Source organism: Penicillium angulare (assembly GCF_028827245.1).
Source record: "Penicillium angulare strain IBT 27051 chromosome Unknown utg000003l_segment0_segment0, whole genome shotgun sequence".
NCBI classification, from domain to species: domain Eukaryota; kingdom Fungi; phylum Ascomycota; class Eurotiomycetes; order Eurotiales; family Aspergillaceae; genus Penicillium; species Penicillium angulare.
In genome coordinates this window covers 4293179-4319425 of record NW_026623162.1, presented here as the reverse complement: position 1 = coordinate 4319425, position 26247 = coordinate 4293179, and the positions used below count along the sequence as shown (strand labels likewise).

General features: G+C 48.6%; 5 protein-coding genes across 5 annotated transcripts; 2 read left to right on the top strand and 3 right to left on the bottom strand.

Annotated features, from left to right (window-relative positions):
- Positions 1-767: 767 nt before the first annotated feature.
- Positions 768-1147, bottom strand: N7478_003723 (uncharacterized protein; the record flags this gene model as incomplete). Its single annotated transcript, XM_056919937.1, has 2 exons — positions 768-1065; positions 1119-1147. 2 exons carry the CDS (start codon positions 1145-1147, stop codon positions 768-770), a joined length of 327 nt encoding a protein of 108 aa, XP_056783095.1.
- Positions 1148-4972: 3825 nt separating this feature from the next.
- N7478_003722 (uncharacterized protein) lies at positions 4973-5221 on the top strand (the record flags this gene model as incomplete). The annotated part of the gene is made up of 1 exon (XM_056919936.1): positions 4973-5221. The coding sequence occupies one exon, from the start codon at positions 4973-4975 to the stop codon at positions 5219-5221; it is 249 nt and encodes an 82-aa protein (XP_056783094.1).
- Positions 5222-5233: 12 nt separating this feature from the next.
- N7478_003721 (uncharacterized protein) lies at positions 5234-5983 on the bottom strand (the record flags this gene model as incomplete). Its single annotated transcript, XM_056919935.1, has 3 exons — positions 5234-5596; positions 5650-5871; positions 5927-5983. The coding sequence occupies 3 exons, from the start codon at positions 5981-5983 to the stop codon at positions 5234-5236; spliced, it is 642 nt and encodes a 213-aa protein (XP_056783093.1).
- Positions 5984-6597: 614 nt separating this feature from the next.
- Positions 6598-6924, top strand: N7478_003720 (uncharacterized protein; the record flags this gene model as incomplete). Its single annotated transcript, XM_056919934.1, has 1 exon — positions 6598-6924. The coding sequence occupies one exon, from the start codon at positions 6598-6600 to the stop codon at positions 6922-6924; it is 327 nt and encodes a 108-aa protein (XP_056783092.1).
- A 1239-nt stretch (positions 6925-8163) lies between these two features.
- Positions 8164-9026, bottom strand: N7478_003719 (Velvet factor; the record flags this gene model as incomplete). Its single annotated transcript, XM_056919933.1, has 2 exons — positions 8164-8775; positions 8802-9026. 2 exons carry the CDS (start codon positions 9024-9026, stop codon positions 8164-8166), a joined length of 837 nt encoding a protein of 278 aa, XP_056783091.1.
- Positions 9027-26247: the final 17221 nt, after the last annotated feature.

Here is a 26247-nt window from a genome sequence, read left to right as displayed (position 1 = left end):
TTGCTTGCGGGCTCATAACCTGTTGTAGGTCAAAGGAAGATTGATTGTTCTTTCAGAGGGAATACATGAAGCTATATATACAACGAGAAGATCTTCCAATCAACTTGATGCTACATATAGATATCTCGGGAATTAATTCCGATGGTGCGGATCAGTTCCTGATCTGCATCAGCCTCATTATCACAACAAATTGTAATCTTCTGCAACTGTCCTTTCATGAGCCCCAGGGGTGAGTGTCAGGGATAAACATGAAGCATGCAAGACGGATGGAGAGGTTTGTCGGACTGGAGCGAACGCGTATGAACTAATACGATTGGGTTCAATTATGAGAGAGTTGTGCTATCTAGGTGCTGGATCGAGTTGAGCGATCCTGCTAGTTCGCGGAGGCTAGTTGTAACTATAGCTCGTACGGACGATTACGTCTACTTTACGTACAAAAACAGTATTATAGGATCTGAGCATACGCTGAATCATCAATCCGAGATAGGAAAGTTGGTAATCTTCTCCTGCGGAGTTTGTCAATATTATCTGCGGGTCCCACATGGTATTTATTACCTGATGCGGAGGACCCGGTGAGGTCTTTTTGACTTAAAGAGTTCCCAGCGGGCCGGGCCGCCCTGCTCGGTCCAATGACTGTGGATCACTCCGGAGCCTGGCAAATAAGATGCCAAGCCTGCGGTTCTGGAGGGCGTCGATATATTATCGTGCGCTTGGATTCGTGCTTTTGAGAAGTATTTCAAGAGAGACTGGAACAAGTAGATTTTCTTTCAAATTTGAGGAGCGCATCCAGAAAATGAACACGCTCGTTTCTTTTTCTTACGGCGGACTTTGTCGAAGAGACTTTCGTACTTCTTTAACTCTTGCTTTGCTTGCGTCGAGAGAGGTGGCGTGCCAACCTGGGTAGTCCACGTAGGCTCGGTCGGTCTAGGACAGTCCATTTCGATAGGCCCCACCAAAACGTCTATTCCAGAAGTTGTCGATGGAAGTTTCTCTGTTGTGCTAATTTCCAAGTCGTCTTTCTCGATTGGCAAAGCCTCATAAGGACTTAATCCACTATGGACAAAGCTGTTAGAGACTTTGATCTAAAATCATCGAGATTCAGGATGCGTAAAACTTACTCCGCAATAGAGACTGAAATGCATCCCATTTCTTTTCGTACGTCAAACGGGGAACCCTAAGTGTACACATCATCAATACATGGCTCTTTATATTAGCCTTGGTCTCATGTCAAACAACACTTACAATTTGCAGGGCGTTTTTCTTCTTTCGATGAACGAGGCAAGCGAGGTTTTGCCACATACTCTGCCAACACTCCATTGTCAGGCAGATGGTAGTGAATAATAAGGCACTAAGTAGTCCTTGGATGATGCCGCCAATATAGTAATGATAATGGTGTAACACAAAATCCGGTATTGGCTCCTGCGTTCGAGAAAAACTCGAATGGAGGACAGTGGATATACGCGCTTGGATTATGTATTTCTAACCGTCCTCCAACGACAAACAAGTAAACAAACAAATAAATAGTTAACTAGCGAAATACTTGGATTATGTAACGATTTGCTAACTATTTGATCAACAGAAGTAAGGGAGACTAAGTGGAACATTCGATACATTCTTTATGCATCCCTGGTAAGACATGTAGCGATAAGAAGAATGGAAAAAGGCAAGGGAATCATGCTCCCTGAAGGATTTGAATCTAAAGTCTGGGTCATAAATAGCATTCTTTTTTTGGGGGGGGGGTTCGATCTACATATTTGACACGGCTGAGAGTTTCTTATCCGTAAAGAATTTGTTCATTTTTATCCTCCTGGTCTAGGTGGAAAGCCACCCCTTGGGGGAACGCGATGGTTGAGGTATGTTGCACCTTCATTGAGAGGACTAGGTTTAATGTCCAGCGAGTTTTTTTGCCATTGTTAAGCACCCTGTTGGAACCTCAATTCTCTACTCAATTCTGTTACCTCTCAAAATATAATCTGCTTCCCCAGTCATCGTAATAACTCCCTACAGTCCAGACTCCAGAGCAATGCAAGACCGAATACAATCCCTTCCCTTCCGCCTCTTCCTTCGATGTCAACACTGCTCAAATTTAGCACTTATCAAGTTTCTGCAGAGGTCACAATTTACCTTCCTCGAATCCTCAAAGCACCACAGACACAGAGAGGCCCAATGGTCGTTCCAAACGAAATGTCGGCAATGCGAGGTCAATACCGTTCCAAACGGCCAACCCGCACACGAGCTGAATGGGAATTTTATATCCATCGACCAAGTTACGCGGGAGTTATCGAGGGATTACGCACTCGTCGCTCTGCATGAGGATCTGATGTACTTTTTTTAGTACAATGAACTCATCTTCTCGGGGGGCAAAAATGGTAGACAGGACCGGGAATGGGAAAAGCTGATTTTCACCACCCTGGGTGGATTTCGCAGACGTGTGCCGATGCGGGAGTCAAACTAGTTTGTTTGACCAGATGATCCCGACCGAGAATTTGGGTCCTTTCTCGAACGGTGTATCAATCAGGTTGGCAAGAGAAGAGAGTGCCAGAGGCCACTTTCGGCACGCAGGCCTGATCCTTGATGGTTTAGGCAATAGGGCTCATTTCGTACAAGACAGAGACGATAGTTCATTCGGCGAAGGAGAGAGATGACCTTGAATTTCGCCACGATCAACAGCTATCACGACTTCGTTTGCTTGCACACGCTCAAGAATCATCTCGGCAACGACTGATCGAAGTGTTTGATCTCTGATATCAATGTCCTACATGCAAGCTCGCCGAGAAGATGTGACGTAGGCACGGCAAGACCTATTGGGCTCTCCACAATCCAGATCTCAACGAATACCAAGGAAAAGCGAAAGCCATTTGTTGGTGGTCGTCCTGATGATATATCAGGAATTTTGCTGCGGTACTTGTGGCCCTTTAGTTGAGACCAGTGGCAGTCTAGCTCTGAAGTTGTTATTTAGCTTTCAATAGCTTAAAAAAAAAACTTTTGTAAAGCCAAAGAGCTTCAAGCTATGGTCTGCATTCAGGTTGTATGCACAAAATAGGGTTCAAGTAAAAAAGAAAGGCACTCAGCATGGGCCCCAGACTCACCGAACAAAGGTGGGGTATAGCGAGATTCAACGGGGCGTATTGAAACAACTGAAAACTTCTATTGATCGTGATTGCCTGTAGCGTTCTTTCCACAAGCCCCAGGAGCCAAATGACGATAGAGCTCTAAAGAATCGTTGAACCGTCTCTGGGACTAAGGGGAATGCTTCTGGGCACAGGGTTTCTTGGCCCCGGGTGCCGTCCTACCCCTTGGCGTATCTATACGGCGTCTATAGACCTTGTGCGCTGCAAGGACACTGGCCTTCTATTGGTGGATTTTACTTCTGCTGGAATGTCTCTATAGTTCGTTCATCATTTGGACCTTGACGTGGAAGACAAAAGCTTTTAAACTGCATGGTCCGCTGAAGAGGCTGGGTTAGGATGGTCCATATCTGCCTCGAATGGAATAGGGAAAGCTGTTGCAGGGATAGACTGAAGTACTTAAACACGAGGGAATCATGAACTAGGTCACATGTGGTTCAGTGCAACAGACTTGTCTGCGTGCTCAGTTGATGAAGCTCCGCTTCAGATTGGCTAGATTATTTATAACAACGATTTTCTCTGGGAATTCCATCGAGATTGAGATATAGAATCATGTTACTAATTCATTGACTAGGTCTTGTGTTGCTATGGCTCCGGACATCGAATCAATTCCACCATTTGAGAGATTTTAGCGATCAGTACAGTACGATCAATGCGCCCCGCCGAGGGCCCCGATAGATATCTATCAATTTAAACAGGCCTTCACCTGGTTGGACTAACAAGCTCCTACCGCGCAAGTTACGCTGATTGCGGTGAGACCCTCTCAACAGTCATTAGTATTTAGTACATCGGAAGAGATATTGATTCATCCGGAGGGACGGAACCAGGGGGGTTCTGGCACACAGTAAGAAAGTACAGTCGTTCAGACGAGCATGTCACCGGCCAATGAGTCGTCTGACAAACGGCATAAATGGCAACCCATTCTCCTCCATATCTTGATCCACTGTAAATGTACTTGTTGGTGCGCGTTGGCTGGCTGTGGTGTCAACAAGTCGGACTGGGGCGATATGTGGCATATTATCACCATCATCGTATGCGGAAGCTATGATCTCATCATCACTTGAACACTTTGAAGCTGCTCGCCACAGCTGAGATTGTTGCTAGGCTGCTCAAGAAGAATCCGCCATCGTGTCGATGGAGCGCCGCGGCCGAGGGCTTGCCTGATCAACTGAGAAGCCAGTCTGTGGAAGAACTACTGCAGGTGAGTGAATTGTCCCGGTCGCGCGACGCGTCAGACCCGTCCACTATGCTCGGCGCCGGCTGACCAGTCAGGGCGACTTTTTGAGACAGCACCAGGAGAAAGGGGAAGTAAAAATGCTAGTGACCGCGGTCAACAAGACTGCTTTTCATAGAATCGAGTCTTTCTCTGCCCGTTCGTAAAGAAAGAATCTGGTAGTCCAATATGACACCAGTTGTGGAGTTCGTGCCGCCTTTCTCAATAGGTTAGCGGGAATCCTCACTCACTCACTCAACATGATCGTTCTGGCTCGAAAGAGATGTCTGGGCGTGGCTTCAATTTATCTCAGGATTTGGGATCTAATGAAAGGTTTGATCGCGAGTCTCTATTGCTAGTGGAAGTCGAGTTGAAGTATTCTGTATATAAAATGGTGACATTTGTAGTAATCCGAGAAATATATCTCTGACTGCAATTGGGTTTGCCACGGCATTCTCAGTAAAGATGCCAAAAATAAGGATCTTCATTAAGCCCGTTAATTACGATATTCAATTTATTCGCTAAGCCTAGTAGATGCATCTTAGAAATCTGAACATATGCATGACAAGCAATTAAGAGGACATACATGTATATACATATCACATATTCACATTGTGAAGTGATTTTGTTCATGACAATTGCCAGCTGGTCCCGACCCACAAGCTCCACACTCTCATTGGACGCGGCTTCTAAAGCCGCAAAGCCGCCGCCGCCTAACAAGCTAACAAAGCAAACAACACAAACAAACAAGCAAACAAACAGCCTCGCCATCGCTGACCAACGGGTTGTTGAGCAGGCGCGCAAACGTCCGACTCAGACAAGCTACCCCCAGCGCGATGTAATTTCTGGTCGCGTAAAAGTCAAGGCTAATGGCTCGTGAACCCGTCTTGCTTTATGATGACTCTGCGGCCTCTGTTGCTCCCGACATAAGATCTCCTGGCTCGGTAATTTCTTCAGATGTGACGCCCGCATCCTGTCGATCATGTGCCTGTAATAGCTCTATAGTTATGGCAATGCACTTCCTCGTTCGGGCTAAATCACTCTCCAACTGCACTGCCCGGGACACGGCAGTAGTGATTTCATTTTGAAGCTCGTCGATTCTGTCTTGTAAGCTGCTGTTCTTGCCAGAACACTCCTCTAGATCGGCGCGAGTGCGGTCCAGGTCGAGACGAAGGTCGCGCTTAGCACTTTCCAGATCATGGATTTTTGCCGTAAAAGAACCGCTGTCTCTAGAGCCCTTGGGTGTCTGCTGGCCCTGCAAGCCCCTTTAGAACCATATCAATCGACGAGGGATGGATCAGCACCCACCGGTGAGAGATCACCCAGATCCGTCTGAACTTCCTGCGGCGGCAAGACGGCTTCGAGCGAGCGCCCTATTTTCTTACAGATTGTCTGATAAAAGCCCACATTGCCGATGCCCAGACTTGTATCGAACAAGTAAGCTTTCTCCGGCGTCACGGACCAGGCGTATCCGTCTTTGGGCTGTGGCTTCAGGCGAATCTCACCGGGGGCGACGACAAGGCCCAATTGCTAATTTGGAAACGTTAGGTCCGAAATTGTATTGGATAGAATCGAATCAACGAACCGATGTGGGCTGCAAGGGCCTCCCGGCATTGTTTTCGCAACAGGGCGCGTTTGTCATTACTTATTTGAGGCATGATTGCGTCGTGCACGAACTTTGCAAGTAGGTTTGAGCTGGAAGGCCATTCTTTATGAAAGACGTGTTGCTCTACCTTCAGAAACTGTAGCGGAATATCTCAACTATTCTCTAGGTTAGAGGGCCCGTTGAACAACCGCATGTCTGCCAGGTGGATCCAAACCCACATGAAGTGGGACTGGGTGGCACACCGACTTTTATTGGCTTTTTGGTCTTGGTGAACGCTTTTGACCACCGTTCAAGTATCTGCTACATGTGTAAAGTGACTCGCAAAGTATTGTTCTCTGACTGATGGTGAATCGACAGTCAAGTAAACGAAGAGCAGGGTCTGCCGACAGTACCTCTAGAATCGCCGGACTTCCCGAACAAATTCAGTTTCGAGCAGGAAAATATTGTCGCATTCAATGGCAACTGCCGCTGTTACATGATGTTTCACAGTTGCCATTCAGAGGAAGACTCTTCTTCAACAATACCCTCATGTATCGCTAGCGAGAATAATTGATAGCGAATGATTGCAGCCTTCATTATGATCGCGGTATAAATACTTCTGTTTGCATACGGGAATTGATCCATGACTCTAAGTTTCTCAAATCCATGAAATGGCTCATCCTTACCGCAGATCAGGCTACCGAAGTGCGCAAGCTGCGTCTGATACGATACCGTTACTAGCTGACGTCTCCAAGCCCTGCCGGTCTCGTAAGAGAAAACCTACAAACCGCCCCCCTACGAACGAGCAGCCGGGCGAATATCAGAAGCCTATCCTGCAACTCCATTTCGGCCAAGAGTATTACTCTCTCAAAGGCCAAACACCATTGCGTACGAAGGAAGGCATCGGGAAATCTCAACGAGCGGGGGTCACACTCGAACAAGAAAATGTGCGAAAGGACTGGATGCGGCGGCTACGTCCCATGGCGCACCGACGGTGATGCTGGGAGCTAGGGCAATGGTGATTCAACTAGGGATCAGCACCAGCACAACAGCATTAAGATAGAGGTCTTTCTCGATGGACTGAGAGATAATGTTGGATAACTTCTTTATTGTGTGTCAAGATCAGATTGTCCGACGTAGATTTCCAACGACACTCGTAGGAGTCCAACTCGATCACAGTAAGGTAAAATGTAGCATTTGGACTTCCAATGTTTCAGCATGAGAGCAAAGATTTCGTTCAAACATAGGCTCTTTCAATACTGATGTAAGCTCAGATTCATGATTGAGGGCCTTTGTAGTAGCATCTTTGAACACTGCGATGTAAAAGATAGAATGCAAAAAAAACTGGTTGTGATTTTGCGGTGGGCTTTCATCGTTTGCTGTAGTACTAAGTACTGACCAACCTAGAAGAACGGCAGGGAACAAATTAATCACTCGGCTAGGGCCTTCTAGACCGTCCAAGAACCACTGTCGACCGTAACTCTCTTTTCTAAGCGGTCTTCCTCGAAGCAACAGATGGAGGACCGAATGAAATTGAGGCGTCTCTGACTGTAGACCTCTATGGCTTAATATATTTTATAACCCAATTTTTGCCAACAGTTTGGAGCGGGTTAGTTCTACGTATAGCGAGTAAGAGATTAGCCATTTCTTGGAGCATAGAAGGACGTAGTACTGCTCTATGTATATCATAGAGATGACCCATTCTTTAAGCGAATCCTTCTCAATTTCAGTTAATTTGAATGATTTTGCGCGTAATTCGACACGATTTTCACGTCCGTTGAGCCGGTCTTGGAGCGTCGATCTTGGCACATTGTATATGAGCGCTGCCTCGCGGAAGGACAATTTTTGCTGCTTTTTGATAGCTTGCATTGCAACCAGGATACGACCCTCTTGTTCAACCAATTTTTTGACGATTTTGAGAGCGAATTGGTGGCATGGTGGTTAGTTGAAGTAATATGGTCTAACTAATTGACGCGTTTTGGTTGGGGTGGCCGGGCTGACCGGGATGGCCGGCTCGGTGGTGAATTACGTTATGTGAATGTGGTAGGAGAAGAATTCATGATGACACAATGCACTCAGCCTCATAGGGGTCAAGTAATTGATACGAAGGTAGCTGGGGGCAGGAATCGTTGGGTGCAGGAATCGACATATACAAAGAGTTGTGAGGGTCCGTCGATGTGGTGGAGCCAGCCGTCTTTGATTATCCACATGGAACAGATAGGTCGTTTTATATTTCTTCACTGCATGCTGTCTTCCCTTAGCCGAATACGTTCATTCGGTTCATCATATCGGCGTCGCATACGAGCATCACGACGGACCCAAACACAAGGACTTTGGTCGGTAATAATGCAGTCCATAGACATGCATTGAGCTATTTCAGAGAAAGAAATGGGACGAAAAACGTTGTATAGCTCTGACTTGACTCTCAAGCGGAAGTGAAGCGAGGAAGGGACGCTTGGGTTTCTGTAATGTATTGAGGCTTTGGCAGGTGTGATTGACTCTGTAACATCTCGTTCCGAATTCCGAATTCGCTCATATAAGTCCAAAGTTAAGATATAGCAGCCCTCGAAGGCTATTGATAAGTCGGAGAGGACGAAGTACCCAGATTGTACTGGGCGGTTGAGATACGCAATTTCGGCTACATGCACACTGGCTAACGATGGGGGCGATGATAGATCAGACAAACATCTGTCGGCGATTTGGAGAGTTGGTTGAGCCCTCTCGAGGGTAGCATAAAGCAAAAATGTCCCGCGGTGGGTGGGAGTGATGTCTGTGTATATCTGATTGCCGCAATCGAGTTCGAAAATATTCAACTTAACCACGAGCGGCGTGTTAAGTGACGCTAATATCTGTCAGCATTCGAAAGTCAATTAACGATTGGAATTGGCAATATACACCAGCGCTTCCCTCCAATATCGCATGCTTTAGCATTAATAGGCTGTTGCACGATCTGCATTTGATAGGTGATTATTCTCTTCGTCGGGGCAATGACCCAGGGGGCTGATACGCTGGAAGTACCGCATCCATCGGCATATTCCTCGATGATCTTATTATCATCGGATGTTGCCCGAGGCAAAGGTGCGGGTAAGGTGTCTGCCATGTTGACACAACAAAAGATAACATCGATCAAGAGCCCCCCAACGCACAGCGTGCTTCTCAAATCACTTTGAAACTTCACAATATAGCGAAAGAGCCCACTGGGAGATAACATATTTTAAGGGGGTGAAGCAAAGAGGGGGAAAATGGGTATCGTGACAGCTGGCAGGAGGTGACACCGCCCTTCACTTACTCTAAGGCAGGTCGACAAGTATTTGGAATTGCAATCGCACATCGCAGGGATAAGCATGGAAAGCGGGGGCCGCCAGCTCCTTAGAGCAAAAATCTGCACTAGGCCAATTTGGGGCGAATTCCTGCTCGGAACCCCCGAGCCGTGAGCCCACTTGTTGCCTGGCTCTCCACACTACTCAATCGCCGCTGTGTTTTGTTTTCGACTTCCAAGATACCCACTCCCCTTGTCCACCGAAAACCGTACATCTCTGGAATCGACTCCAACGCCAACCACAGTGGCATATTTCGTTATGGAACCTGGGACATTCCCCTCGCACCTCAATAAGTAGACATCACATGCAACCATCAGAGAGCGGGATCTACATTTACTCGCTTTTGGATTGGCTTGAACGGTAGCGCAGGTCAAAATACGATCTATCTTTCATCATCGAGTTTGAAATTGAATCTATTGCGGGCATAAATGCCGCGAAGCATAGAGACCTCTGCGCATTGAAAAGATAAAACACGTCCCGCTAGCATTTTGAAGCAAAGAGCCCGCTAACATCCCAGCCCCCCTCTCCGCCATGCTCCCCAAAAGAAACAATGCCCAAGTCCCTTTATCAACGAATCTCAGCCTTGAAATATGGAAGTAAAAAGATTCAGATTCTCATTATCGCTTCTGCCGTTCCTGGTCTGTCGGCCGAATAATGTGGGTAGTGACACCCCTTGGCTGCGTTGTTTATCTAACAGGATTTAGATCTTGAAAGAGGAACCTCTAATGACGAGATCTCTGTCTTGTTTACGAATATTTCATGCGAGAGCATGGGGAGAAGCGCATCGATAGTGGCCGGCGGATCTTGCCCGTCACCTTGGGGGGCACCCTCGGCAATTGGAAATTGCCTCGCCGACCCCCGTAAAGGGGGTCTCTGGGGTACCCCGCACCCCGGCTTGAGGGCGCTTTGGAACGGAATCAGAACATGCGCCTGTGTGCCTATCAGGTAAGCTAAGGCCTATTTGTAGATCAAAGTGAAACTCACACGACTTACAAATGTGTTTTGCAAAAACTTGAATGGCTAGGGACCCGCATCCTCGCGGCGTTTGGGACCAGAACGAGATCAATACCCTTTGGGGCCCTGGTCGGCGTCATATCTTGGCATTGGAGCTGCATAGCCGGCAAGTAGCGCGTAGTGGGTTGGTCAACTCGGATCTTTTCGTATTGTTTTACTTGAAATTGATATACATACTCATGAGGGCAATCATTGCGACTATTGATGAGGTTGATCGACTTCGTTCATATCGTGCATGCGTAGTCTCAGCAAGATCAGTAAGGTATATCTACATCTCCCCTTGGTTCCTCAGTAGTAGCTCAGTAGTAGCCCATGCAATCATAGAGCGACACCCAAATAATTATTATAGGATTTGAGGATAGATGAAAAGCTATAGCACAGTACAGCGAACTTTCCTACGAAAGATAAACGGCATATTCGAGAGAGTTGGACGTGATTCGAGCAGGGGATTGAACTGCGGTTCAACCGGGGTTCAAACCGGGGGAAAATTGTGGTTGGGCAATGTCCATCCTCTCCTCACCGCCTCCTCACCGCTCGTTGACTAAACCGCGGTCAGTCAACACCACTGGTCCCCACCAATCATCTCAACGCCGGTCAAGACCTATGGCCATTCATCATGAATTCTGGATGCTGCCGTTGAATCACCGTTAACACAGGATCACCACATGGCTGGCCGTTAGCGTTCGCCACTGTCAGTCACCACGGTCAGTCACCGCAGACACCTACCGAAAAGTGTTAACGGGATCCTCATGCGTTGAATCACCGTTAACACCTCCATCATCTACACAGAATGATGTTGACCAGTGTCAGTGCCGGTGTGGTCTACACCTACCCCTCTTTGCATCGAAATTCCCTCCAACTTCACCGCGTTGAATCATCAACATCCTGTCAATCAACACAGAACTCCAGTCTATCGAGAAACATATCACCGCCAGCTTGCATCAACATGCCCGTCAAGCCCAACGATGTTGAATTGCTAGTAATACCGTGAAGAGCTTGAAAAACACCACCAACGTATCTCGTCTCGGTGATGTACCGCATCGATTCACGACTCATGCAAACCCCACACCTTTGCCACTACGATAGGCTACTATAGACAACTACATAACATGCGAATATGCTCTTCTAGCTAGAGGGCTCCACATTGATGCTGTTAAGCAAGAGCGGAATCGAAGTGGAATTGCATGAGCTAGCACCAAATCTACTCTCTATTCTCTACAGGATCATGTGCAGGCCTTGGCTTCCCCGTCACCGATGACGAGTACTGATCATTAGCACCACGGAGAGGTGCCTGCACGGGCTAGAGAGGCGGCCCAAATACTGGTGGCCAGCCAGAATTTGCCCAACGGAGCACATATTGATAACGCAGGGCTCATCACTGCATGGAAGCGCAAAATTGTACGCTCGCTGGGCTCAAGGCAGGAGGGGTGAGCTTGTTTACGCAGCACTCCCCTGCGGGATGACTTGTTCTCTAGAGCTCCCTCCTCCGAGGACCTTTGGTAACGCAGGCCCTAGGCTGCGGAGAACTTATTGGCGCAGCGGTCTCCTGCGGAGAACTTGGTAATGCAGCGGTCTCCTGCAGAGAACTTGTTGACGCAGCGGTCTCCTGCGGGTCTCAATTGTCATCACAGCGTCCCCCTGCGAAGCACTGTTCTTATGTCACTGGGCTTGGATCAGCAACAGCCGTCGTCACGGAAACCTCAGGCCCGAAGGTCAGAGGCGACACACCGCGGCCGCGATGTGTGAAGAAAGACAAATGGATCGGGGGTGGAGCCTGCTTTTATGGACTTCAGCTACGCTTTCTCGCAGATACCAGCAGTGCAAATTTCTCACCGGGGACGGTTCTGGCGGTCGATGCAATGTCTTCACCGGCCTTGAACCATGAGCTGGACGATGCTGGCGAATGGATCGCCAATCATGTCGCGGCAGATAGCACCGGGACCGTTCATTCTATCTGGGTGTGTAGTATTCCTGACTCTCAGAAAATGCTGGTCGAATCACAAAATTGGCGCAGTTGCAATCGGAGGGCAAAGAGCTGGCTCGCCCATGGTTCACAGTCGTGGTACGGTGACCTCAGAGAAGTGAGTCAGAATGAAGGTCCTCAGCATTATGCCGCGCGTGCGAAAGTGCCATGGTGGAGGAGTGTGGTCAGGCCATTGGTCTACTTTGAAGGGGCCCGTCGAATTGCGTGCGGCTTCCATGTCACCTCCGCTTGACTATGCCCAAGCTCTGGCGGCTTATTGTGAAGTTCAAGAGGTACACGGCTTGACAGGTTTTGTCTTTGCTGCACATTGAGAGAAGGTATGCCTAAATGATTGCTATTCAAGGGTATTCATCCATACATCCATTACTGAATTCGTGAAGAGTCCTACCTCTCCAGGTCTTCTAATTAAGGGCTGATATTATGTGACCAATATTGAAAGAGAAGCCGGAGAGCTCTGAGTTCTTGGTGATTGTCAATATACTCCGGTTGTGGCATTAGTTTTACAAACTTCATGGCATATCAATTCAGTGAGTAATTGCCTCCAATCCTCATATTTTTGAGGGACGCACTTTGGTGTCTTGTAGAGTAGTGTATGCCCGGTACATGTACCCGCTACTTGAGGAGCGGTCCTTTTTGCTGGAACGGCCGAAATGTAATGGAAAGCGATTCCTTGGACGCCGTAGAGATTTTTCGGGGGTCGCAAAAAATTGAGCAATCTCTCATTCACCATCATTTTCTGAGGGCTTCCAGCTTCCTCGCTGATCATTCACTGTCGTTCACTCAACGTTGAGGCACCAGAGTGGATATGGTGACCCCACCTCGACCCACGGGCCGCACCGGTGTGGATCCAAGGTACCCGGTGTTGGCTCAACTTGACGACCATGCACTGTTATGGTCTTGCCAATTTGGGCTGCCCAAGGTTCGCACTCTGCTTGAGGGGGGATGGCAACTTCTACATTTCCTCCTGGGCGTGTATCCTGTGTTGTGTTCACACCTCGTCCGCTCATACAAAGGTGGTAGAAGCGGGGCGAGCAAATGCATTTTGTTTGCAGGTATTTATTTTTCCGCTAGTTAATGGGTCAGAGAAAGCCAGGACAGTAGTCAAGTCAGTAATCAAAAGGAGGCCTTTTCAGCGCTCGCCTCAACTTTCACTTTTCAACAGGCATCTGCCATTCCAAATATTGTTGATCAAGCTCCTGTTTGCTCATCCCCGTTGAGTCAACTGATTCGCGAGTTAATAAAGTTTACGACCTCGTTTTCTACATCCCCAATCAGCCTTACCCGGACTAGAACTCTACCTCAACGTTTCCTCAGAACAACTGTTTGTCATTCCGCATATTCTTGGGGCGCCTCATGTTTGCTCATCACTGTTGATTCAACTGAATCAGCTGGTGAATAAACTCCGGTTTCTCAATTAGCCACTCCTCCACTTTCTTGGTGGCATTTCCTGGCCGCATTCTATCTGTATCTTGAATCCTTGCCAACTACTTGTCATTCGGTCTTTGCTGCTCCTGTTTGCTCACCAATGGTGAGTAGCCATGTTGATTGAGCGCAGAAAACTGCTCGCTGGAATGCTATGTTCGCTCTTGGATAGAAAGAACTAGCAAGCCTCACAATCTGCCACTCTTGAGTCCTGACTGGAGCGCTGCAGAACTAAGCGAAAGACGAGGAACTCCGCCCTGGGAGGTATAAATATGCCCCCATCCGTCTTTCTTGACGTTCCTCTTGCATCTCTCCTCGCACATCTCATTTGCGAAGATTGACTTTGATCATCTCCCTTTGTCTACTACTTGTGAGTGTACCCAGTCATCAGCTCAAGACTATCTATCTATCACTGATAACACTCTTTCTCTAGGACTGATATACGAGGAATTCAATACGTGAGTACCACCCTTCCTTAGTTAAAGCTTACACTGACACCGTATATTCCTCTATTCTGCTAGACTTCCAATCTGTCCACCGGGGCAGCAAAATCTCTACCAAGGTGAGGTGTCAAATTGGTTTGATCCATGGAATCTGTACTATGTCCTATCTAACAATCTCATAGTAGAGCTTCTCGGAAGGTCTGTGTACAGTCAGATCTGAAAACATTCGATGACAATCATGACAGGCTCTCTACCCCTGAGATATTAAGGTAGAGCCTCTTTATACGGTAGGCCCAATAACAACTCCATGAGGTCAGTCGCTGACCAAACGAACTTGTATCACAGGAACCTCCTACAGAAAGGTGAATGGGTTGAAACATCACGAATACCGGAGAACGCTGAGTGTGATCCGTATCCCCTGATCTTTGATTGGGTCTATGTACATAGAGCTGACTTCCTTTCTGTGGCAGAGATCTTCACGGCCCCCTCCCCAAGTCCCGGCGTGGGCTATCCCGGATGCTGGATGGCTCATGGAGCTTCCTACCCTCTCGGTATTGGGCTCGGTAGCAAGGGACCCGTTGTCGGACAGACCACCCATCATGTATCCAAAGCAAGGCCGATTCCACCTCGAATACAAGAGACGCTCTCTAAGTCGAATCGTCTCTAGCCTTGTGCCTTCGGCCGCCACGCCGACAGATACTGTAAAGAAGGAACAGCTCATCAATCAAATCAGCGATGAGGATGTGATGCCATCAGGTACGTAATTCATATCGGCTGATCTCGCTCTTTCCCATCCGGCTCTTTGCGCTACATTTTCCAAATTAATCCACGCCTAGATGGTCCAAACCTTCACGGTATAGAACGTGGGTGAGTGATGGCACTTCTCAAACAATTCGAATGACAGATCATTGATCCTTCATAGAGCCTTTCGATACACCGACAGTAAGCCAGTGTGTACGCAATACATGGCGCGTGACGCTAAGCCCAAAGGAATGCCCAGAGCCGCTGTAAGGGCATATCGATGGCTTCAAGGTCGCCCATCCACACCCTATCTGACATGGCTCTCCCAGGACGCACGATCATTCATCAGGCTTCGCTCAGCCCTTGCTGATTGTGTCGGGGTCCAACTAATTGAATGGCGGAACTGCCAGCCCCCATCCACCCTATTGACTCCAACACGGCGTATCGACTAGCCTCGCGATCTTGCTCCTCGATGAAGCAAATTCATGGTCAGTTCTATCCCATTCATACTTTCCATGCATATTGGGAAGGTGTTCAGCTGACAAGAGCGAGCTTCGTACTCTCCATGGACATAGAGTCCGCAGTCACGAAAGCCAACCTTCATATCTCAAGCTACAGATTATCGGTCATTTCGGAGCTATGAGGACTGCATCTAGCTATGCAGTCATGTTGAACGACTTCTTGGCTGGCAAGGGTTGCACTGCCGCCTGTTTTCACATATGTCAACTACTTTCGGCATTGACAAGAGTTATTCCCGCCCATGCTGATCTATCCTTAATCTTCCTCTCTGGGTGCTAACATTGCCTATAGTGCGACTGGTTACCGACGCGCTCCCCACACACCCACTCCATGCGCGTATCAGCTGAACAAACCTTTCGACGCCTGCTCTGAATACTAAGCCCCATCGTACTACGAGTCTACTATAAGAATCGCATTACCCACATTACCCAACAGGTGGCTTTTTATCGCGTCCGCCCCCGCATTTACATTCGTATGGCTGACTATTGTTCCAGCAAACCTCTCACGTCGATCGGAAGATTTATTACCTGATCCCCGCTCATTAGTAATGCCATCTCTAATCAACAACTTGGTTTGAGCAAGCATTCGACACGAGGGCGGCCGGAGTACAGGCTCTGGAGTTAACAGTGGACGGCTAGCGTGGCCTCCTGTCTCACCTCACCCAAGTCAACACCTACCGAAATGAACAGACTATGACAAGAACTACTGTTGGGTTCGCATTATCCATTCCGATGGTTGATCTGCATTGTCATTGGACAGGCCACTTTGCATCACCGTCTTCCGCGTCGGCATCTGTGAATATGCTGTTGAGACGTGCTCTTGGCATGCTGTGAGCTAAGCCTGTTCAAGTTGGGCTTCACATTTATCTAGAGGCAGAGCTATTGAAGAGTACCACCCATATGCCTGTGGTGGCCATCTCGCTGTCGGCATGGCCACTTATGATGCGTCTGCGGTATCATTGATCGTCGGTTTGAAGGGTGATACCCGATAATACATACTGCGAGAGGATAAAGCTGATTGAAGATTTGACTCTATATATGGAGATCTGTGGAGCCAATTCCAATGATGCGGCTCCGTTCCGGCACCAGCATCAAATCACGATATCGTGTCCATGTGGCTACGTGGGTTTTCTGATGGGCCGACTCATGAAACAACTTCAAATATAAAGACAGTGCCAACCTTTCCAGTGCCTTGTGAATGTTCAAGACGGCCTACATTGACGGAATCAGACTTAGGTCGTTCTTCCTAAACGGTCAGACGCGCCGCTGACTACCTGTCACAGCTAACTTCGCGTGACGTCATTTCCCCAACGCGTCTCCCTGGGATGAGTTCATCTCACAAGTGAGCATCGATGCACGAGCGTTGAATTTCCACGACGATTGAATCATTCTCATCTGCAATTTTCCAACGGCTGAGTTTTCCTTATATTCTCTTCTCGCTGGGGCTACACCAGCTCACGCTTTTGACATCCCAACCGTTTGTGAGCAGGAAACCGTATCAGACAAATAGAAAAGAGGCCAGCGGGAGCTCCAATGGTCCGAGCAATGCTCTAGGGAGGGCAACTTGGTTCTTTACCCAGTTCAAGCCAATTATGCAATCAGACTTGCAACCAGTCTTGTGAGCGCTGCGTTGACATGGATGCGACGTTAAACAGTAGGATCAGCAGCAAGGCCAACCGAAAATTTGACTTCATGAGAGGGCTTCCATGCATGACAGGGGCATATTACGGCAGCATAGCCTTGTGGGCGTTCACCGCGTTGCCGAAGCTAAAGGCCAATTAGTCCGACTAGAATCGGAGTAGCTCCCAATCACAGCTTCGCCTTGATAGGGCTTTGGTGGTGTCGTATTTGAATGAAGCTACTTGCTCATCATTGTGAGACAAGAGGGATTAGGCTCTACCAGATACACATCCACTATCGCGAATCATAATTGTTGGCACGAACACTGCCGGGTGGGCTCTAGTGGGATATTCTGAGGATGCTTCCATGAATGGTATTGACCGCGACCTCAAAGCTTGAAGTCATGGGTTTGACACTAGAGACTTCTCTAACGGATGCTGTCTGGCCATGCTGGGTGCCTGTATCAGTCAGCTATTACTTGTATACTATGCTCCAAAATGACCTCGGTGGTGGTTTCACTGCGGTAACTCTCGATCGAAGGAGAGACCAGGCAAGGAAGGCGCTCTCCTACTCATGGCGGGTGATTCTACTATCTGTGATGCACGATTCTCCCAGGCGGGTCTACAGAGGGACCTATTGCCAGATGTTCAAAATTCATTCTCGGGTATTTGCGAGATGTTTGTATGTGACCAGGCGACTTTCAGTGCATAGAGATTATTGGGGAAATCGCCTGCCCTTTTCCGAGGTAAAGTGGAACATCTATCGGTCTATTTGCCATCATCGCACACGAGATTTTCCGTACGACGCCACCTTTCGCCGTCTGGTTTCTGATCAAGATCATTCAAGCCGAGAGGGCCACCTCCAAGCGCGGGAACAAGGGTTGCTTTGATGGAAGGCAGCCTATTTGTCGTGGCGGGATACAACTCGATGGTGGAAGTGTCATCGAAAGTCGGCATGTATTGCTCTATTCATCGGTACACCTAAAGCACGGCGGAGGCTCACCACGGGTAATTCGCTAGCGCAGAACGGCTGACTCACTCGCCTCAACGATACGACTCAAGAGTTTCCTAATCCAGAAAGAGGACGAAAGCAGATGTGCGAGACTGACCGAAGCACCACAAACATCGAGGCCCTCAACAATGATCGAAAAAATTTCATCTTGTGCCCTCCGCTTCAACTCGAAGCTCCTGGTCGATTTCTGGTCCTTTCTTTTATCCAAGATCAATTCTTCCTCTTAAAACCACCCGTTTGATTCCTTCGAAATCTCGGTGATCGACGGAGTGGTGGACGTGGGAATTGTATTCGGACTGACATCAAATGCCGAGCTAATAGCCTCACTACTCTAGACAGCCAGGAAAGCCCAAGTTGTCTTTTCAACTCACCCATGGTAAGCTGCCAGTGAGTGTCTCAGAGGATCAAATATCGAAACACAAGCAGTGATTGCCAGCGACCAAGACGCAAATACCAGCCCACGATCAGGGACCAAGGGCATATAGGCATATATGACTTCGAATGAGAATATCATCTACTGGGCAAATGCAATGGGCAGACATGATGCTGTCTCACAGTTGCCATATGGTGAAGCATGTAGAACCACCACAGAGCGGCAAGACATCGCTGCGATGGTCATTAGTATTGAAAAGTTCTCATTTTTCCCCTTCGTCTTGACTGTGGATACCAAATAATCAATGCTGACTGAGCCCGGATCCGAAACACCGCCTTGTATGTCGAGAGGAGGTGCATGGAATCCTCGAAGCCGTTGCCACCGAAAGAGACGTGTCAAATGTGGTGCTGTCGTCTCAGCCATCTCAGTCTGGTTACATGTACTCGCTCTGGCGAGCAAGTCAGGCCAGCAGCCCTATCCTGTCGGCCCAATCCTTTCTCCAAGCGACTCAGCCATTCGAAAAAGGTTGAGCAACACAATAAACCTACTAGGAACGGACTCCATGGGTCTCATAACCATGTGATCCACTCTGTATGGCGTGATGCTATCAATCCGTCAAATGAGGCTGTGCGACCGGAGTATGCCGTGACTTTGGAGATTGTCCTTTGGCGAAAATCGGCTTATGCAAGTCGACTTTCCGAGCTGGAATCAACTCACCGTGTGCTTACTCCTTGGGGAAAAATCAATTCAGTAAGTTGTCAATTCAGTTCAAAGGTGCTCGTGGTATGTGCCCGTAGCACATTCAATTCTTCATAGAAGGCGCTTACACGGCGAGGGCAATTGAAAGGCAGAAGCTGTAAAACACTAGTCCAGATGCGGAATATCTTGATCAGCCCAAATGTCCGCTGGACCTCGATAAGGCCTCTTCGTGGCTTTACGGTGGTGCTAACAGCTAGCTGAGGTTGCGGGTGGTAAATATGCACCACGCGTTCACGCGTTGCCCGGCCATTCTTCCCCTACCGACCACCGCTTTTGACGCCTGGATATCTGAATTCGGCCTTCTGGAATGCGATATTTCGTCTAACTGTCGCAATACACGCTCTTTTCACGACGGGCGGGGGATGCCTGCGCCACGTGTGCACAACTGCTGATGACTTGGTATTACATCACTTTTCCAGATACATCACTTTTCCAGAAAAATCGACCTCGCCCATTAGGAGGATGTTCATCGCCCATGCCCGTATTTGATTCATTTTCCAAGCGCCCTCGAGCCGGGGGGCGGGGTCCCCCAGAGACCCCCTTTATGGGGGTCGACGAGGCAATTTCCAATTGCCGGGGGTGCCCCCCATAGGCGACGGGCAAGACGCCCACATTCCCGCGGTCCCGTCATACCTCTGCATACCATTACATCTAGTATCCAGCCATCATCAATTTGTGCAGCCCATAGAATTCAAGAGCATTCGCACTTCAGCTTCTGGTTTGTTCACCACTCCCCTTCCCATACTGGTGGCTGGTAAATAGACAAAAGTAGCTTTTGGCCTCGGCCATGCAGTGAAGTCAGTTCACACACTTCACATCACCTATCAAGCTCTCAACAACGAATGCTCCACTTTGGAATCAGAAACGCAATTTCCTCTCATGCCGTTGGGAGATTCTTGCTTATCAATGTTGAAATCCGAAGGATGATGCGACCTTGACAGTGACGGGTCAGCGAGTGGAAGACTAAGGCCCTTTTTCAATCATCTGCTTGCACACGGCTCGAATCGATACCGGCGTCTTCACGTCACAAGTCGATGATATAGTATCGAAAAGTTGGAGTGGAGCCCCGACATCCCTTCGAGTAGTCGGGCACGGCAAGGCGACGAAGCCGAAAATAAAGCCTACGTCCAAGGGGATTTTCAGAATCCTAACATCCTTAGGCTCAATCACCGATTTCCAATATATCGAGCTCAATCGCTCGGGCACTGCAATGAGGGTCGCTACAGGACAGGCTCAAAAGCTGATATGCGACTTGGTGTCAAGTGCCTTGATGAAGCACACGCTTGGGAACAGTGGCCCAACGTTATTGATTGACGCGTGATTTTTGCTCCACTTGAGAGCATGAAAGATGGGGGCAAATGGAGAATGGCCGGCAAATCTTGCCCGTCGCCCTGGGGGGCACCCCCGGCAATTGGAAATTGCCTCGCCGACCCCCATAAAGGGGGTCTCTGGGGGACCCCGCCCCCCGGCTCGAGGGCGCTTGGAAAATGAATCAAATATGGGCATTGAGTACATGCATCGTAGTTTTATGGGTGGGTCTGATCAAACCAATAAACGTATCCCACAGGTTCAATCCGTTGCCATCCCATTTCACTTGGGATGCGGAAGGATCTACCCGACGACTTTACGACAAACTGTTGAACACCACTGGGGACCACCGTTCGAAAAGGCGCGAGTAATAATCTAGATTCACGCTCGAGACATTTGAAAAGCCACTACGACGTCACTATCAAGAAGCATTTACCAATAGGCTTACATCTTGTTGCACCAAATATCATTGATCACACAGTATGTACTACAAGGGAGAATTCTTCCATGCTGTTTGATCCGTGAGCGGAAGACGCATGGCAGTCTACCTTGCTTCAATGAGCTGGGCTGACAAGGTCCAGGTAAGGATCAGCATCATTTGGATCTGAAATAGTCAGCCACCGTATTCTTTCTTTGCAATACAGAACCCACCTCTAGCGCAATGTCACAAGTCTTCCATAGAGTGCCTATCACTGCAACTGCCAGTAGGATCGCAAACAAGGCTGACACGCAGGAAGAAATAATTCGAAGGCGAGTTCGGGCTTGAGTTGCCTGTCCAAGAAGCCACAGATACCATGTCGTCACCATCAAGTAGTCAACGGCGAGAACGAACAGACACACCGGGTGAGCTGCGGTCGGGCGAAAGGCTCCAACGATAGGGCTTGCTATTTTTGCCAGGCTGGAGACCACGGCGTATAATGCATATGTTCTAAGCAAGACAGCCGGAATAAACGGGTTCTCGCATTGTTGGAAATGGACCCGGAGAAACTGAAGAGTCAGCTCATTGCGCCAGAATGGTAACTTCTAGACGTACCACTTGTCCGGTGAGAAAAGCCGATGTCATCCACAACAGTGTGTGACACCAGACTGCATAGATTTCGCCCCAGCGAAGACCGGAAAGTACAACGAAGGAAATACTAGACGCAGCCGATAAAGCAAGGTCGAGGTGGTAGAAATGCCAGGGCTGTTGGAACCGAACTATCAGGGAAAACCTCATGATACTAGCCAGAGAGAGAGCGGATATCAGGATCGACTGGACATGGTCTTCCGATATCATTTTCAATGCATGGGGGACAAATACGCAGGCTAGGCGAGGCAGTCTGTGTTACTTATGTACATCGCGTATAGCACACATGATCCTGCCTGGGTAAAATGTATATCTACGGTTTCCGAATTAAAGAAGAATGTTGGCGACGGATTTTCGCACCTCAATTTCGGTAACTCAGAGCCGGGATCGTCTTCACGGTTTCTAGGGAGGCCATGGCCGTTCCCAGGATCAGTCTCAGTGTCTACAGGAATGGCACACGGGTTCCCAGAGACAAAAGGGCTCCCAGGATTAGCATCAACCTTTCCAAGCCTGGCAAAGATGATTCTACCATATGAGAAGCCCTGGGCTCGGTCAGACTTGGTAGAGTATGTTCTCAATTGGTGTACTTGAACGCGTGTTATAAAGCTTCGCCTCCCTTCCTATCAACCTGCATCAGCTTTAATACTACACACGAAAGATGCTAGACAGACTCCCAAATGAACTCTTGCTCTGGATCTGCAAGAGCCTTGATAAAACCGACATCGTTTCCTTGACCGCTTGCTGTCGGAGAACGGCAGCAATCTGCACAGAAGCTCTATTTGATTGCCTCCAGCACGATGAAATGCCAACCCTTTATCGAGCCATACTCGCAAGACGACTAGACGTTGCGCACCTTTTGTTGACTCATTACCACGCAAGCCCCAACTCCGTGTACCGTGGGATGAGCACGCTTCTGCTTGCCATTGAGATGAGCTATCCACAAGCGGTTAACCTCATGCTGGAACATCACCCACGGCTGTCCTATATTTGCGACTTTCAAGGTCGAGGCCCATTGTCAATTGCGATCGCAAAGGGCAGTTTCGCCATCGTTGAACGCCTGTTGCAGTACCCAGCGCTGGATGTCAATGACCGATGCACCGATGGCATGTCCGCTTTGATGTACGCAGTGGAACACGCTGAGCACGCCATTCTGAGCCATCTTCTGGCCGATCCCCGCGTGAACGTCAGCATCGAAGATCGCTTTGGGCAGAATGCGCTACACCTCGCAGTCCGAAAGGAAGACCATATCTCAGTGCAGATCCTGGCCCGAGACCCTCGCTTGGATGTCAATTGGTGCGGTACCCACCGAAATACGGCACTACTTCTCGCGGTCAAAATCCTCAAGGGAAGGTCTTCACGTCGGATAGTGGAAGCCCTACTGCTCAACCCAAAGCTTGACATCAATCACCAGGATTCTAGAGGGCGCACGGCGCTGTGGCACGCGGTAGACCTGCAGAATGAGGAGCTAGTGCAACTGCTCTTGGACCAGGATAGCCTCCGTCTGAATGATGCCGATGACGGCGGTCTTACCCCTCTTGCGCGAGCAGCGGAGCATCAAAGCCCTCGCTTGCTACAGATGCTTCTGAGACAACCCAAAATATGTATCAATGCCACGTCGAGCTTTTCCCCGCTGTGGGCCGCGTGTCGGGCAGGTTCGCTCGGGGCAGTCCAGAACTTGTTGACCCAGAGATCCATTCAGATCAACGTAAAAGCCCCCTCTGGAACTTCGCCCCTTCACGTAGCTGTCATCAACCAACACTTAGATATTGTGTCTCTTCTTCTCTCGCAAGGTGAAATCGCATTGAATGAGGCTGGGCCCTCGGGCCTCACGGCCCTCATGTTTGCTGCTGCAAGCGGGTATACTGCATGTGTTGAACGGCTGTTGCGCCACCCACAGATTGATCTCCAAGTTCAAGATCCTTACGGGTACTGCGCTTTCAGCTTGGCGATACTCAATAGACATGCTCGGGCAGTGGATCTCTTAAGCAGTGCATTTGTGCGGCAGAGAGCACAAAAATTAGGCTGCCCATCGAGCTAGCTTTGCCAAGACTGAGGGGAGGAGAAATAGAAAATTTGAGTAAAGTTACTTTGCCAGACTGCTATACCCCCCATCTAGGTTCAGATGACTCAGAAATTGCTAGGTAGCTCAGCTCAGCGAGCACGGATGTTAGCCAACAGCCTACTGGAAAGTGCGGTCCGCTCAATCACAGATTTTCCCGGTTCAAGGACACGGTACTTGAGTATAATACCGTAGCACTGGCTGTCCGAAGGCTCCATTGTTTTCTACCGTTTGCGCGTGATATAAGCGTGATCGGCCGCGAAACAAGATCCCAAAGCGCCGGATAGGAGCCTCTGTTCTAGCTTCACTAATGGCCCGCCCTCCGTCTAATGCATCGAGTGTATACAGTCGCTCGCCAGATACACCAAGACCACACTCCTCAAGGGCTATGCCTGTCCCCGTCTGGGACGATCTTCCCGAGATTACACCACTGGACCATCGGATCTTTGTGGCGGGGAGAACGACCATGGCATTAGAGACGACAAAGACACACCTCAGTACAGCAAAGAGCGTGGCACAATCCCCACTAGACCCAATCACTGAGAAGCGGAGCCAGCGTGATCAGCAAGCTCACGAAAATGAGTTCTTCCGCACCTGTTGCGCGAATTTCTGCCATCTAGCAACAGCCGTGGTTGACATCACACAAAAGCTTGTATTGGAAGAACACTTCCATTCCGACCAATTCGCCCCGATCAATGCACGCTTATGCCGGGCTACATTGGCTCTCTGGGCAGCCTTGGACGCATCAAGGGTGGAGGAGAACAGGGCGGAACGCATTTGGATGCAGGAATTAGATATGCCAACAGCTTCGGTGCCATCTTCCGAGTGGATCTAGAGGTTTTTGGCATCGTATACGATTGAAGGTCGAGCTGGTCGAGTCTTGTGTATTGGGGTCCTGAGATTGTTCAGTGAGTTGTGAAAGGCGAGGCAACAGCCCTGGATGAGCGTTTCGAATGCGTACATTCGTTTCAGGTATGATGTGAGGGCCAGTTGGGCAGTCAGCTACCCTGGACCAGCCCAGACGGTGGCGGTTGGCGGGCCAGGCTTTGTTGACGTGGTTCAAGAAGGCGGTGGCAGTATCTTCCGGATGGCAGACTGACCAATCATGGTGGCTTGAGGGTTCAACTCGGCAACTTCAGTTGAACCCCTTGTCGGGTTTTCCAAATCCTGGACCTGGAGATATATCATTCTAATTCTTGCATGTGGTCTGTTCACATCGTAATCCCTGATTAAAAAATATGAAGATTCATCTTCGTTCAACTCATTTGCCTAATAAACACAGTTCTGCCCTGTTTATTGGGTTGTAAAATTCCTCAACATCGGGGGCTACACGAACTATATATCTCAGACTTCAGACAATCATGTTGGAGTAATACATCACAATTTCTAGCGAATAACGAAATTTCGATCTCCGAGTTTGATCGCGACCGCTGATCTTGCAGATCTACCAAAGCCTCTGAGGCACTTGGGTATAGATATCCCGCTGTCACGTAGTCTGGTAATCCTGAGGTTGGTCAGGTTGGCGAAAGGCGGAGGATGTGGAGACTCCGTCACTGCTGCGTCGGCCGCATCTTCCCAACAACCTCAAACAGTCGAGGGAATTGGCCGTTCAATATAGCACCATGGCTTTCTAGGCTGACCACATTGGATCGCCACGCCCTAAAGGAGACTTAGATCGCAGAGTGTGGTTACTGGATACGACCTGATATACTTTCAGCGACGGTATAGAATCAATTCAAAGGCCAACCCTCGGTGTGCCGGAGTCGCGAGCTCTACGATAAATTTTCAAAAAGACAATAGTATTGGAGATTTCTTGTCGCTCTGATGAATTGGTAGTTTTGAGCAAATTTTCGATATTTCTCTCTCCTTCTCCTTTCTTTCAATCATCGAAGAATCTCCGATGATCTCCCGAAGTTATGATCCCTAGGTACTGGATTTCTCCTGCTAAATTTTGGCTACCCTTTCCAGATTAGTGCTCACTGAGTCGCCGCTTTTGCTCACTGAGTAGGACTGAGCACGGCCTCCGGCTCACTGAGCCTGCTCCAACTCATGTGGTTCACCCACCAATCGCACAATAGAGGGCTACCAGTATGAAATAGCCACCCCAATAAAACACATGGCACTAGTGAAGATGAGCGGATCTACTTTTTAATCAGTCTCCCATCAAGAAAGAGATGACTTGGTGCATATGACCATAGCATTTCACATATTGCGCTTCACCACGACGATCAGCAGTGTGCGATCAGGATTGCTGGCCTATCAGACTCTGCATAGATTTTTGCTCCCGGGAGCCACTCGCCTCAACTCAACTACTTTCTGGCTGAAAGAAATTAATTGACCTATCACAGTTACTTCTAAGAAGCTAGTTGCGATGGCTTGGATCGGCTGTTTAATCTCCATCTCCTAGGAGCTATAAATGGTTGTGATTAAGATTTTTATTAAGCCTTGTCACCCGTAGCTCTCAAGAACCAGCTAAGTTTACAGTCACACCGTCCCTTATTTCTTTATCATTAAATTCGAACCCTAAAATATTTAGGGATAAAAGTGTACTTGAAGGACCTCTTCCTCGAGTCTTAAATCAAAGAATTATCCTTAATCTATTTATGTCTCATACAATATTACTTAGTCTTAACATACTATAGATCCAGTACAATACAGCCGGTCTTCAATATCCTTTAAACGA